The sequence below is a fragment of the Etheostoma spectabile genome, chromosome 1 (assembly GCF_008692095.1).
Source record: "Etheostoma spectabile isolate EspeVRDwgs_2016 chromosome 1, UIUC_Espe_1.0, whole genome shotgun sequence".
In the NCBI taxonomy this organism is placed as follows: domain Eukaryota; kingdom Metazoa; phylum Chordata; class Actinopteri; order Perciformes; family Percidae; genus Etheostoma; species Etheostoma spectabile.
Window position 1 is genome coordinate 6,996,072 of NC_045733.1, and position 15,797 is coordinate 7,011,868.

The window sequence follows — 15,797 nt, forward strand, 5'->3', positions numbered from 1 at the left end:
TACTTTCAGACCACCAACAAACCAGACCAGAGTTTGCTTGGAAGCCAACAACTGGACCGAGACCGCCTGAAAGAAGGCGTCCAAATGAAATAGCAGAAGACAAACACAAAAGAGTCCGTTTTCACAAAACCAAACACTTTAAACCCCTGAGTACCTAATGGAAAGAGATGTTCTCTTCTAAACTTGAGCTTTTAAGGGTGCAACGTTTCGTAGAGACCTTAAATTAGGAAAACACATATTAACACATATACATATTCATTGAAATGTGAGGCTTCCCATTAAATCACACAACTCACTATCTGCTGTATCATTGGCTGACAGATAAACATCTTGGATCCTTAGTTCATGTGTATACTGTATGTTTTCAAATCACACTCAGTATACATAATGCATAATTAAGAAGAATACAAGAGAGCACAACAGCACATACTGAGAAAGAGCCCATGTCCATCAGACTTGCACACAGGTGTGGCCTATAACTTCATAGATGCAGGTCATGATTAGTTTTAATTAGCATTCACCCGCACCACCAACCACAAAGTAAAATAAAGTTGACTCCTGCGGGGCAGTTACTGTCATGGTTAATTTAGAAATTAATAGATTGTATTTACTGAGCCACAAATCTTGGAATGACAAATTGTAACAATGAATGTTTCACATCGGAAAAAAGAGCAGTACGATCTTACATTAAACATAGGCTGTTCTGATCTAATAAATTAACAGCATAGTGATTCACCTCTGTGTGTGTGTGGTGTGTGTGTGTGTGTGTGTGTGTGTGTGTGTGTGTGTGTGTGTGTGTGTGTGTGTGTGTGTGTGTGTGCACGCCTTCTTCACATGTCAGGTCTGTTCAGAATCACTGAAGGCTTTGGGTTCTCAAAGTCCAATTTGCTTGAACAAACTCTCTCACACTCATGAATTATTATGTCAACTCGGCATCAACATTACAGGGGTTTTCTTTTATCATGTTGTTTTCTCAAGACAAGTTGCTATTTTAACACATGGAGCTTGTGAATAACAATAAAATCCCTAATTTGTTAACGTTAAGTCTCAGGGTAGTGGAAAATACCAGGTTCCATATGAGTATGTGAATATATAGTATTAGAATGCATAATATTGTATGTGTGAAGGGAAGGCCAGTGTCATGGAACAGAATAGAAAAAGGGATGTTTAAAATGAGCGAAAAACAGGGAGAGCAGAGATACTGAAAAAGATACTCACTTCATAATTTGGAGGGATTCTGGCACCAAACCCCAAAGCTGAAAATCTTTTGTCACTGAAACAATAAGCAAATTAATCAGTCATTTATTACAATTACTACAGTTTTATCTGGAACACATTTTGATAGTGATCTGAAAGATATTGATGGCTAATCCATTAGTTCACGTTTCCACAGCAAACCCCCGGCTTTTCTGCATTTCATAAATGTTAAAAGCTTAAATTACAATTCGAAATCTCCCTGCCGGCAGTGCTTGCACCTGTTCAAAGAGCTGTTCAGTCTTTACCCTCTCCATTTTTCATCGTACTGTTTAGATGGGCAGATATTACTGTAAGAGGCTCTGCTATGCTGTGCTAAAGGGCAGCGTGCACAGATTTGTATAAATAACAAGACAATGGCTGTCTCTGAAACCACTCCCTGTTTGCACTATATTTACACTAAAAGTAAACTAAGACATGACCTTGTAGTCATCACCTTTCCAGCTGTCGACAACAACAAATGTGATGCTTGAGGTATACAAAGGCAACATTCTACATGTAGATCCACCAGAGAGTGAGGCTCAACAATTGCACTTGGTGGTACAATGGCCTAGAATCAATCAATGTTATACTACATACAAAAAATAAAATGCACCACAAAAGGCTATTTACTGCAGAATTTCTTAAAATGCCTGATGGTCATAAAATCTGAACAGCTTTTGGCACATTTTAACAGCTCTCTTTGTTCTGCTTGTCTTCTTTGCAATTGTTGCAGTACTTCATTTATGTTTTCTTTTTTAAAAGGCGTGAGCTTTTACAAGGCAGGAGAAGTTGCATTACGGACCATACAGTTTACTGCTTTCGACCATTCTCTTTTTTTTAAACTTTTAAATCTCTTGTAAGTCTCCGAACTTTATGGAAGTGTCATAAAAAATGAAGGGAGTACCCCTTTGATTCCATACAGTTAAAGGACCTTCTATATAATAAATACATAGACAACACATTGTGCCTACTGTATCTAAATGTTATTGTAACCCTAACCCTTGTTTCTAGAAAACCTGGTATTTAGGATAAGCTGCAGAGCTGTCAGTGGATGTTTGTCTACAGACAGCTTTCTCCAATGGCAGCCTCCCTTATCAGAACATTTAGTAAACATGCCTTTGTGACTGATAAAATAACCCAAATTCTGCACCCCAGTGCAATCACAAATAACGTCTCCCACTCAACATAATCATAAAATTATGTGATGTGTAATATATTTCCTCCGGACATAGTGTGGGTACATCAAAGGGTACACAGCAAAAAACTGTTGACAAGTATTGATTTACTTGGTGTGTTGACAAGTGTTGATTGGAGAGTTGTTTGTCCACTCATAGATCTAATATGGCTTTGAGGCCGTTTTTTAGAGCTATCAGAAGTGTTTAATTAACTCTAATGGGTGTGGACTTAAATAAACATTGGCAAAATGATGAGTCAGCGTGAGCAATAAACTTTACTTTAAGTTGTAATTGTTCTACTACAATAATTAGAAGCACTGACACTTACTGTTGTTGCAGAAGCAGCACTAGTAACACACCAAAACATCATTATCCATAAGAAATATGGAGGATACTGTGTGTCTTTACACAGAACCTTGCAGTATTATTTATTTTAACGTAGCTGCAAATGGAAATGGCAACGGACTGTGGGCTTAGTTAAAATGACATCACTGAATATGGTGCATTGGCCATTTGAGCACATATTTGGTTACCATCATTATTCTCTATTCCAAGAAAAAAAACTGTGAATGAGTCCAACTTTTATTCTCTGTAATACAACCTCTCCACATGGCTAATGTGTTGTACTGTATCCAGATATAACACACTCTAATGTGCCAAACAAATGAATAGATCTCAGTGGCCAGGTCCTGCAACTGATAGCAGTCAAATTGGCTTTGCTCTAAACTAACAATCAACATGTATAGGTTTTTTCAACTTGCTGTTTTGAATCCATTTTCATCAAAATAATTATGTTCCACTGAATACAGGTCTTACTTCCACTACTGTGACCTTTCCAAAACACTGGAATATGTTGTATAGATGCAAAATAATAGGAAAAAACTAATTATGTGTTTGGTATTATACTGTTTACCAACATAACCGATATAGAGAAAGAATTTTAATGAAAATATTCAAATGGTAATTGAGTTATTCATGCTGAGCCAATTCTATCCTGAGATGTATTGTACAGCACCCATTATCTCGACCTCTAGACTCTTTCCATACTTTTATAAATATGCCCTTGGAGCGTTAATGGATAGATTTTTATGGGCAATTGACTATTTTAAAAGATTACCAAACTCTATCTCCTGGTTTAGAGACATGACACAGTAACTTCAGCCCAGAGAAGAGGGCAGAGAAGTCTACTGACAAGTAATTTTCATCATATGAATTTTGACTGTGAAATTCATGGTGATCTTGGTTTTCTTACTTTGTCAGCACACGTGAGGAGAAACGGGGAGATGTGCTCGGTATAATAGCTCTTTCAGCAAGGTAAACGAGCCTCTGCCCACACAGACAAAAGCTAGTCACTCCAGCTCTGTAATGCACTCCTCTGCAAGGACTCTAAAATCCCACATCACCTATTTTCACTAAAGGCTAAAAGGTTTGCTTGCCCACGTTTTACACCTCAATAACAATTCCAACTTAAGAGGGAAGGGCTGCCTACACTTGCCGTCACTGTTTGCCCAAATGCATGTTTCCATGTGTGAATCTCTTGTGTATATGTAAACACGGAAATGATAAAGCTACAAGGATGAGCTGCTAATTTTGGGGCAGGTTTTCAGTGTCTTGAGTGCAGTGCTCTTACTATAATTAGCCAGACAGTGCTCCCCTGCTATTTAATAGGAGGATCTGCATAAATCAGGAGTTATAGTGTTAATCCTTATCTGGCTTAGTTTATTCAGATGAGATGGTCTTTCTCTAACACATATGATACTATAAATAATTTCCCATAACTAGCAAGTACCCGCAAGCCTACCTGCAATAACTGATAGTTTTTTTTGCACATTTCAGATAGACAATCAGACATTTTAAAACCAACATATATATGTGTAACTGAAGCCAAAAACTGTCATCATTAAACAGGAATTCTCAAACTGTAACTTTGTTCAAATAGCGTTAGTGTCTTTAATGATTCCTCAAACAGGCTTTCTGCCGCACCTTCTCTGTCTTTACATCTGATTATACACAACACTGTTATTTCACCAGCCATAATGACTCCCACTTCTTTCTGAAGTGCCTGCTATCCTGGTGTTATCTTCTGTCTCTGCATGTGTTCATCTGTAGTTTGGGGTAATGAGTCTCTGCAAGCTAAGGAGGGGGACCAGTATCTGCAACAGATGCTCAGAGAAAACTATATCACTGGGTTATTCACAGGTGAAAGCCCATGCAGCCACCACAGTGAGCATAGAGCCTGTGAAGAACATGCAAAACAGTTAGCACTGTCCTTACAAATAGCAGAGGCACAGGCTTGTGTGTAGGCATGCTTTATCAAAGTGATTCCTAAACTAGAATCATGACTTTTGTCTTTCTGTTTCCAAATGTATTTCATACACATACTGCACTTTGACCATATGTGATCTAGTCCATATTGACAACGATTCATTTAAGAGATTGCTCCATTGCCACCAGAAGATCCGCCGAATGTCCCTCACCTTCCGCTTTCTTTATTTTAGCATTCAAAACTCTGGTTGATTTATGAGTAGCCTACTATGGTTAACTGCTCCTCAGATCTCTGCAGGGGGAATCTAGTTTTCTGTTGCACAACTAAAACAACTTTTAAACGAGCACATTCCACCAAAACAAGTCCCTTCCCAAGGTTATTTTGCAGAGGCCCTATTGATGTGTCTGTCACATGAAGAACAAGAATAGGCAACATAGAGAGTCGAGTAGATGTAAAGGCCACATGTCTCTTAACCGCGTGGCCACTAGACGATTCTAGGCCCTTTTTATTTATTTGCTTATTCTTAACCATCCACTTGAGTACCTTGGATTTTCTGTTTTTATTTTTGCCTCCAAGAGCACCAGCAGTTGTAAGGGATAGCGTGCCCTCCGGTTTGTAATTCTATTGGTTTTCTTTGAAACCTGCCAAGGTTTTGAAATATCCTGTGATCTTGCAGACATGAAAACACACAAACTGGACCAATTTGCAATTTAGATCTGAGTGTTCTTTCTCTCTGTGGAAAGAAACTGAAGGTACATGACACAAGGGTATTGGCGATTTGATCATAATAACAGTTTTCTCAATAATAACCATTGATTGACAGTAACATCTAAAAATGAAAAGCAAAGGACAAAAAAATGTAAAGGTATTTGTAAAACGGATTAAGGCATCTATCATAAAAAGGAGTATTATCACTTTGGTTTGTTTTATTGTGTTATTTTCTAAAATAAAAAAACACTATGTGAAAGATTTTTCTGTAAACTGTTATGCAAGAAATAAATTAACACATTGCTCAAAAATCCTTGCTAAAAATCTATAAAGGTCAAAATGTCATCTTTCTGACAGATTGTTAAAAGCTGAAAAATAATTTTAAAAATGAGTACCTTGCCAGACTATCTGCCATGTTGTTTCTAGTTCTTAATGTTTTCCATTCCATTCCTTTTGCTATGGTTCACATGGAGTGGCTCGTTTCAGTGTGAGAGAGCACACCAAAATAACATACAAGGGGAACTCTGCAGCTCTAGTTTACAGAGACCCAGACAAACCCTATAAGCACCAAAGAGCTTACACTGAGAAACAATAGACTAACAAACCTATCATAGTCTTGACAGATCTCCCCCACTGCTATCAGAGCCTTCAGGTACTCGTTGGGCTGGTAAGGGTTGATGTAGTGCAAAGAGCAGCTGTTCCTTGGGTCTCCATTGGAGGCTGTGAAGTCAATGGCAACCTGGTAGAAAGATGTGTTCAGCATGAACAATATGACAGAATCAATTAAGTTTTTCTTTTGCTACTTTACTTTTTATTTGGCTGCTTAAGATATTACAAACAATTCTGCGTGAGCAAGCCTGAAATAAGCATAATGGCAGAATAAATTATCTGATCAGAGGTAAGAACTTGCTCTTTTTACACCCACATACTGTAGATAGAAACAGCTCAAGCTCCCGTACACCGCAGCCAGCTATGTCAACGCGAGGCACTACATCTACAACATCAATCATCATAATTAATATTCACGGATTCAGTAATCCAGCTAGAGAGTGAGAGGTAGCACCACACAGGGCAGACCAAAGGGCAAGAGTTGAAGGTTTGAATGTATTCCACGAAGCTGCCTACAAGAAAACTGTGTACACAGACCAAAACACTGTCGGGGGGTATTTCAAGGATAAAACATATCTTTAAAAGCAGTGTAATGTAACATTTGCTGCATATTGCATGATAATGGACCACCAAACCAAAGTATGTTTATCTATTAGGTATACGATCTTAAACAAAGAAGCAACATACAGAGAATTTGACAGAATCAAGTAATTCCTGCAACCAGAGCCATGTGCATTTAAAAATTCAATGACAGTGAAGTGTCAATGTTTAATTTACCGTAAAGTGAATCTGGCATCCTCCCATGATGTAATCTAAGAAGGAGTACACTCTGTGTAGCTGCAAAAAAAACATCTAGTCAATAAAACAGAATTAACCCAACAAATCTGTTGACTGTAAAGTGTAAAAAAAAAAAGAATTGTGTGAGCATCCATGCCAGTTTCTCATTTTGCTGTAATACAGTGAGAGAAACTAAACAATACAGTTCCATGTACAGTGAATAGATGCAAACAATGGATTATTACTACAATTCATTTATACTGATTCTAAAACTGTTTCATGCAACTAAAAGCTCATTGGGCCAGTTTCTTCAATTCCCATTTCATGATGTAAAATAAAACACTGATTGGTTCAAGTGATTCATACCTTAAGGTCACTGAGGATGACAACTCCTGAATTTTTATAGTTCCTTTTCTTCTGTTTGTACTTGGGATTTACACAATCCCACGTCACCTTAAACAAAGTACATTGAAGACAAAGAACAGGAGCATTTTGAACCTTGGCAATAAATCTTTAGCACCATGACATTTGTTCCATCTGGGATGGATTTCAGTGTTTCAGAGTAAAAAGGAGAGGCATATTGGAATTGGATGAAATGGTTACATGGCTGTCTCTTCTTGGCTCTGCTCAGCCTCTCTACTTACTGACCTTATTTCCACTGGCAATATTCTGCATTTCCCTGAAAGTGGCGTAGAACTCGCCAATGAAGTCGTGTTTCCCCCTGGAGTCATAATCCCACACTAGGCACTGTGGAACACACGGACAACAATGTTTTGTACTGTCTCTTTGTTGGTTTGGTCGTTCACTCATCCCTCAAATCATCAGGAAACGCCTTTATTGTATTCTCGTTAAGTACTGTTTGTACAGTCTCTGACTCCTATGTTTTTTCACTGATGTGGACTTAGTTGCTAAAGGTGCCTTACCTTGAGCTTCCGGTCCTCATCACAGCTGCACAGGGATATGAGAGACACTTTAAAGGGCTCCCACACAGGATTCAGGTTGTTTTTAATCACCTGTTGGAGTAGGAGCACATTACCTATGAGGCAGAGTGGCAGAAAACAGCTGTTTCTTAAACTGACGAAGGAACATGATGAATTTACCTCAGTTCTGTGCACAAGTTGTTCAGTTTCATCGTCATTGATTCGGTATATTTCCAAAAATGGGTCTGACTTACTGAAGAGATCCTGCGGGGGGGAAACAGAATATCAAAACTACTGACTATTATTGTAACAATTAATCCAAAGGGAAGATGATAAAGTTTGATTAAGTATTTCTTCTGGTACTGTCAGGTCAAATTTCTTTCTGAAATTTCTTGAAATGGAATAGGGAAAAGTAGGAAAGTCTCATTGAGATCCAGATGTATTAAACAAGAGACAAATAACAACAAATGACCCACACACAACATCACATTTAACACTAGAGGTTTGATTTCATTTGATTCACCCTATTGAAGCTAACGACTCAGATGATATTTTTTTCAGAGCTTTTTTGATCAGAGATGAGAGTTTGAGAATATTTTACAAGCTTCTGACTCATGCCATTCCCTAGTTATTACATTTTTTCATTCAATCACTGACCTTTTTCTTAAGCCGATAGCATTAATGACCTGCTGTTTTCTCCTATACAACCTTCATTGCAGTTTTAAAATATCTTTATTGATTTCTTCAACCAATATTTGAAACTTGCTAATAAAGAACAGAAACTTTCTTTTGCACTCCATTACTTATTACCGATATGCAAAATGCATCTGAAATGACCCAGCATTGGGTTGATATTTTTCTATTTATATCATGCATTCTATAAACAGTAACTCACTGGTGGCTGTGTCCATTTACATCATCAGTGTAAGTACCATCTAAATTGAAAACGGGTACGATTTTGCATCCTTTTAAGGCTATTTACGATCGCCTAAATCATCCTCTGAGTCTCAAGTACAGGTACCTGAGAGCAGAGCAACACTGATTATTTAGGTCAATTGATTCTTCAGTGATCTACAATGACAACATCAGCAAGAGGTCTGCAGGATAATAAATCCAATAGGTTTAAACTCCCTTACAGCAGAGTCATGACATCAAAGTTATTTTCTAAATATTCACATTTCAACTCATCTAAATAATGACTGTAATATTATTGCAAATCTTTAGCCCTATATACAAAAAAAGTGTGCGTAAAACACACTGCCACACACATACACACAAATGTGCAGCAAGGCACATATCATTACCAGGTTCACAACTCAAAAACCCTGGGGAAATCAGTTCCTTTGACCTGATATACTCATTCAATCAACTCTGCTGTTTAAAGGAACGCTGTGTGTGTGTGTGTGTGTGTGTGTGTGTGTGTGTGTGTGTGTGTGTGTGTGTGTGTGTGTGTGTGTGTGTGTGTGTGCATGTGCGTGCGTGTGCGTGTGCGTGTGCGTGTGCGTGCGTGTGCGTGTGCGTGTGCGCGTGTGTGTGTGTGTGTGTGTCTCACTGGCAGTTAGAGAGGGGGTGCGGGTGTACATCGAATGAGACTGTTAATGCAGCATTTCCCGCCACATTAGCCAGATACATCTCCTCAGGGACAGGAGCAAAAAGAGCCATAGCATCCTCTCGTTGTTGTCATGGCAACAGCTAGCCAGTGGCATCAGCGGCATGGATACAGCTGTCAAAATTCAATCCTAGGCTGGGATATCAATGATTTCTCATCACTAATCCTCCTGTTCATCTAAAGCTAGGCTGTGATCCTTCAATACCTACAGTACGTTGAGGTGACACAGCCGACAAGCAGCTAATTAGAAACACTTTGCTGCTTCAGTCATCAACTTTAGGATAAAACATTGAGCCCATTCAACAAAGCACACTGGGTAACTGGCAAATTCAACATTGGTAATTAAACCTAAACGGCTAATGTAAGTTGAAACTGTCTGTGAGCTTCTCCTGACAATACGGTGATTGTCAGGAAAAGTCGATTGGTTATGACACAAACGTTAGCCTATTTTTACAAAAACGCCTGCTACGGAGCCATAACGTGAGGTATAACATATTGGAGCCTTTTGTATATTGGCCTGTTTCTTTAAAAAATAAACACTGGCCAACAAAAGTGTTTAAACGCTTCAGATGTTAAGTTATTCGCTGTCAAAGTGGCGCCAAAATGAATGGCAGTCAATGGAATGCTAACAGCGCTCGCTTATCCCCTTGGGTCTGACTGGGTATGACACGTTATGCCGTAAACTGTTTGAACTGAGCATGCGCGACTCACATCTACACTCAACTCACATCGGGTAGTGACAAACGGGACCGAAAAGATATTTGAGTCGGGTATGGCTGCAGCCTAGAGAACTACCGTCTCATGACATCCCAGCTGCCCGCTGTCTGCGAGCTTTGACTTTTCAAAATAAATGGTTGCGTCTGGTCTGCTGTGTTTTTGATGTTTTTGAACTAAACAGTAGGCTACGACAATCATCCAAATGAATACAATTATTTTTTTAGCAGATATCTTAGTTACAACACAATGGAACTAGCAAAGCAGTTTCGTGTTTATATGTGCATGCAGGATTTATTCAGTTTGGGAAATTGCATGGTCTCTACAAAGCTACAGTTGCAATTGCCCGGCTAACTAAACAGGGAGGGATACATCTGCTAGCAATGGGGGCAGAGATGGTATAAGTTTCAGCACTTATCTTATTTCTTTCCAATTTGATAGAGAAGTAGTTTGCTTAGAATAAAATAAATTTTAATCTTGCATGCAGCTTTTCTTAGTTTGTTCTGACCAAGTTGCTAAAGGGCTGTTTTTCTAACAAATATGACTTTGTTTGTACATGAACAAAGTCAGTTTCATTTTAATTTTGTATCATTTTTTATATCAGTGCTGTTAGATATTTGACATGAAGCACCAAACTCTCTTTCTATAAACTGCACACACCATTGCTCCACAGTGATGTACCCACATCTGTAATTACATCAGGTTAAACAAAGCAAGCCAAGTCATTTTCACCAGGCAGAAACTCAATACTGCCAGTGGCACACCGGAAATATGAAGCAAATATCACATGCAGAGAGAGATGTCCTTTTTTATCATTTCCCTCGTAAAAGGGTAAGGTTCAATTTTACTGTCATAGTAGCAGGAAACTGCAAACTGCAATTTCAAAAATAAATGTATATGCTGTACAAAGAAATATATTTTTCTCCCAATACATCTGGGAGTCAAGGGAAGCCTCTGAGTGTGGCATCCTAAGGCTCGCTCGAAGAACATGGAGTGACTTTAGATCATCAGAGATGTAATTGGTTGCAAGCTCCTGCTGTCTTTTTGATTGAAATATACCTTCAGCAAAGTTTGGCAGTGTGAGAGCAGTAGCAGTTAAAGTCAATGATATCCATAGTTAAAGTAAAACCATATGAATTCAAAAAGAACAGTAAAAACAAATTTCACACGATATAATGTGCCTTGTGCATTTGTAAGTTGCCAAATGAGTATTGTATAAATGTATGTTAGAGCATAATGTTACTGCAAATAATTGTATAATTTAAACTGTTTATTGATCCCCAGTGGGGAAATTGCAATTTACACTCTGTTTTTGTTAGAATCACTACACATAGGCCTGAAATACACACACATGCTCAGGTGCCTTGCTTAAGAGCACCTGGCAGTGCCCAGGAAGTACTAGCATCCCTCCAGCCAACAATCCACACTCCGTACTTTGGTTGGTGCAGGAACTTGAACCGTCTGGTTCCCAACCCAACTCCCTACCGACTGTGCTACTGCCACCCAAAGATGTGATATCAAGTGTTATTATCATTTTTCTCTCTCCCTGTAACATGAAATTATATAATGATTTTAAAATAATACAAAATAATTAATTAAATAATTTAAATGTGAATCCCTTTAAGGCCAGTGATGCAGTGTGGATACATTCTGAGGTACAGCATCATGATTATCATTTTACTACTATCCCTGTCTAGTGCTACCAAACCATAACTAATTAAATATGAACCGTGTTATTTCCATCAAAACGTTGTGCTCTGCTCACCTTATCATCAAGCTTCTTGGCACAGAAGGAAAGCTCCACATACCCGTTGTTGCCAGAAATTTCCTCAGCGTGCACCTGAGAGGATACAAGATTTGTCAGTTACAATTTGTGCTTATGGGCTTCATTATTTCATTGAAAGAAATCACAACCAAATAATCGATATTTCAGGAAAGAAAGAGACAGCTCATAAAAGTCAAAACTCCACACTAGGATTTTTGTTTTTTAGGTGAATTACATTTGGTTGCAGAGTAAGAGTAAGCCTCTATATTAAGGTGACGGTAATTATCTGCCAGTATTTAAAACAAGCTGCTTTACTTGAGTTTTTTTTTCCTTTTCCCATTCCATTGCTAAAATGAACTTTTACTGTAGTAGCGGTTGCACTGTGATAAGCAGTTAACAAAGTGAAGTGGCTTATACTTAACGGAGGACTGCAGAACATTAAAACTAAAGAGTAGAGAGCCCCATTAGCTGTAAACTAATGGCCCCCCGCTGTTACAGGTTATTGTCTCTTGAATATTCAACTTTTCATGGATGTAAAAGTTACCACATATAGCACAGTGCAACAGTAAAGTTTTGTAAAAGCTCTCTGACGTTACCAAATGCCAAATCTTTTTGTTTGTTTATACCTGTGTTAAAAAGCATCACCGAGCACCCTCTGCTGCTCCTTCTGGCCCACTCAAACAGTACAGAAGTTTGCTCTCTTTCTGTTCTTCTATTAGAAACTAGCAGAAACTTTACATTCAGCTGCCAGAACTGTAGCAAGCACAGCCAGGGTTTGACAAGCCTTGACAGTGATGATTGGCAAAGTAGGAAACATGAACCTTTTATCAGACAGCTTGTCCTGACAGGTACCAAGTGCAGAGAAGCATCTTTATAAAAGGTGTGGGCAGATGATGTGTGCGTGCGTGCATGCATGTGTGTGTGCATGTGTGCGTGCGTGAGCGCCTGTGTGTGTTTTTGTGTGTGCGTGCATACGTGTGTGTGGGTCTCACATTTGAGACCTTAGGAATGAACACATTCTGGTCAAGTTCTGTTTAAAGGTAAATATTTGGTTTTAGGGTTGATGTCAGGATTAGGTTTTGCCTACGTGTATGATACGGGTTGGGATTAAATGATGAGTTTGTCTTGTTCTTATCCCTCAGCACAGGGATACAATTCAATAATATCATTATAATGCTGCCATTGCACAGTTTGTATTTGTATCTTCTGCCATCCTTGCCCATTTCACAGCATATATTTGTCATCTTTTTAAGTGTAGTGTACATGTGTATTTATGTTTTGTCTATTAATTATTTTATGTTTTTATGTCCTTTTTTGTGCTAATGTTTAGGTATTGGCTACATGTTGAGAACCAAATTGCCCCTTGGGGGCATTAAAGACTTTTCAACTTCAACTTCAACTTTATTGAAGAGTGCTTTTATTGGGTGCAGGTCCTGTTATCATGTCCACATTCTGCCTCACTTGTGTATACCAAACAAGATAGAGTGGAAGACTGCACGATCTAGCTCGTTTTTTTTTTATATTATACTACCACCACCGGCTTATTAACTATAAGAGGGTGGTTAATGAACCAACAGCTCCTCTCTTCCACATCTGACACATGAGTTCTTACACATGCATCATTTCCTCTTGCTTCCCTGTGTGATTTGGCATGTGTAGCAGGAACAGAGCCCCATGGCCCCAAAATGGACCCTAACATGTATAAAGTGCTCAGAAAGAATGTATGCTCTGAACAACTACCAACACACACAAACGAAGCAATGCAATGCAAAGCAGAAATATGAAGCCATTCTGTGAACGTGGTGTCTTAAACTTTATCTTTGAGACAGTATTTGGAAAAAAGTCTGAAAACATAGAGCTGCATGATTTAAGGTAATTGAAAACATTTTTCAAAGAATACAGAAATCCTTTTTACCTATCAATTTGCCATTTATTATTTCTCTCAGTGCTCACCAGCCATTGGCTACTAACTTCCATTTTCTTTATGTCCAGCTATCTAGACAATTTCACTACAGCAGGGCATACGCAAAATGTTAGAAACTACCGTGATGGTGGATTTGCCGGCATATTTCCCATACTTCAGCAACAAAGGCTTCAACATCTTCTTTTGGGCCACGATCTGCAAAGAGCAAGATAAACACATTGTGGACTTTGAGCCTTTCTTAGCAGAAAAGAGAAGAGTACAGGGATCTGAGTCATCGACACCAGCGTCAGGTATATTTACCACAAATATTTACCTCCAACATGGTTAAGCTCTTTTATGACAGACACATCTGTTATCATGGCACAAAACTAAATAATACAAGTAAAAAAAATGCGTAAGTCAGACAGTGGCATCTGCCTACCTGGCCAAGAGTGCACTCCACCCCCCCCAGAAAGTCATCATCACGGGTGCCGATGCTATGAGTGCCATGGATGTCGTAGACTTCAAATCGCAGCTTCTGAACCTCCTCAAAGTAGTAGTCCAGAGAGAACACCTTGGCAAAGACCGGGTGCAAGTTGCTCTTGATCACTTCTGTCCTGTCCAGCTGAGAGGGAACACACACTTAATATGTTTAAACATTGTAGCGCTGCTTTTTTTATCCACTGTGTGTGTGTGTGTGATAAAAGCAAATAGACCTTATGGTGTGATAGCACTTTTGCAGATTGTAACAGATATTGTTTTTCAGCAAGATTTGGAATGGAAGGAATGGAAAATATAACTACTTAATTTGGGGAAAAACAGTGTCTACAGAGGGGCAAATGTTATTTTGTCCCATCAAGAGTATAAAGTGAGAGACGACCGGAGAGCTCGGACATTTAATCTCAGCGTATAGAAAACATCCATGCTTGTCTTTCAATGCCTGACAAGGAAAAGCTGAGCTCTCTGTGGCCCCATCTGTTCATGATGTAGGATTCAGCTCTCACACAGCTCCATGGACATTTCTATGCTGCCCAATTTGCCACAAGGAGAGATTACCATTGAACATTATATTTAAGACTATAGAGGTTATTTATTTCCACATTTAACAATGATATCCATGCATCAACATTTCTGCATACTCGGAATGTTCATGTTATAGCCTGTTGTTGTTATGTTTGTGTTTATTGCATGTTTTTATGACCTACACAGAAGAGAACAGACCCATCAATAAAAATGCATAATCTGTATATGATCTATTGACATTAAATAAAACGCACACAAGTGTTCAGTTGGTTTGAGAATCTGCAGACACTGTAGGCAATAAAGCATGATTTATATCATTTTCATACCTATTGAACCATTCAACCCCTAGTTCCCTTTAAAGGGCGGCATTAGCATCACTAAAAGAGACCACTTCTATCGGGATGGAAATATTTCATCATAGAATTATGTAACTTTGTATTGCTTTGCAGTGACCTTCCATCTAATGGTGCAAGTGAAACTTATCCCACCTATATGGAAGCATCGTAACTATCTTCCAGTTTTATTTGTCGCCCATCTGTTATTGCATTACAAAACCTGTAACGTCACTATCTCTGTTTATTTTAGCATTGTGTTTCACATTGTTGCCAGCTCACAAGCTGAGGAAGGACGTCTGCCCGAAACATCCATGCATGAATAAACAATTTAATTGGAGTGCTGTCCTGCTGACTTTACTATAAATTTAGAGAATTCAGCACCCTTCCACACAAAACTCGTTAGCAATTTGCAATTCAATTTGTTCATTGGTAAATATTACATTTGTTGCCCTAAATGTGTTTTTTTTTTCCTGTCACATCTTCATCATTTTGACCTAAAAAATAAACAGCACTGGGTGGAAAATAATCAGACTTTGGTCTCTGTCACAGTAAATACTTGATTTTAGTTCTGTTAACATCCACCTCACTTTTTTTGATTTTTATATTAATAATAATAATTATCATCATCATCAGACAATACCAACTGCAGAGGATGGCTTGTAACAGGGACTGCTCTACTGCTCTACAGTTTCCTTTTCACTCTGGCAGAAATCCTAAAGAAGGAGCTTCCAGCTTCCTCAGCCTCATTCATCCCCAT

At 38.6% G+C, this 15,797-nt stretch overlaps 1 protein-coding gene across 4 annotated transcripts in view; it reads right to left on the reverse strand.

Moving 5' to 3' along the window:
- The window catches only part of cpne7 (copine VII), a 33,394-nt gene that overhangs the window by 14,008 nt on the left and 3,589 nt on the right, over positions 1–15,797 (reverse strand). For all 4 annotated transcript variants that reach the window (XM_032523024.1, XM_032523080.1, XM_032523261.1 and 1 more), the window contains 10 exons: positions 14,125–14,307; positions 13,824–13,898; positions 11,780–11,854; positions 7,872–7,955; positions 7,695–7,784; positions 7,420–7,518; positions 7,138–7,224; positions 6,772–6,831; positions 5,991–6,124; positions 1,219–1,273 (listed from right to left, as the gene is read on the reverse strand). In XM_032523024.1, the coding sequence (XP_032378915.1) occupies positions 1,219–1,273; positions 5,991–6,124; positions 6,772–6,831; positions 7,138–7,224; positions 7,420–7,518; positions 7,695–7,784; positions 7,872–7,955; positions 11,780–11,854; positions 13,824–13,898; positions 14,125–14,307 (942 nt within the window). The remainder of the gene's footprint in view (positions 1–1,218; positions 1,274–5,990; positions 6,125–6,771; positions 6,832–7,137; positions 7,225–7,419; positions 7,519–7,694; positions 7,785–7,871; positions 7,956–11,779; positions 11,855–13,823; positions 13,899–14,124; positions 14,308–15,797) is intronic.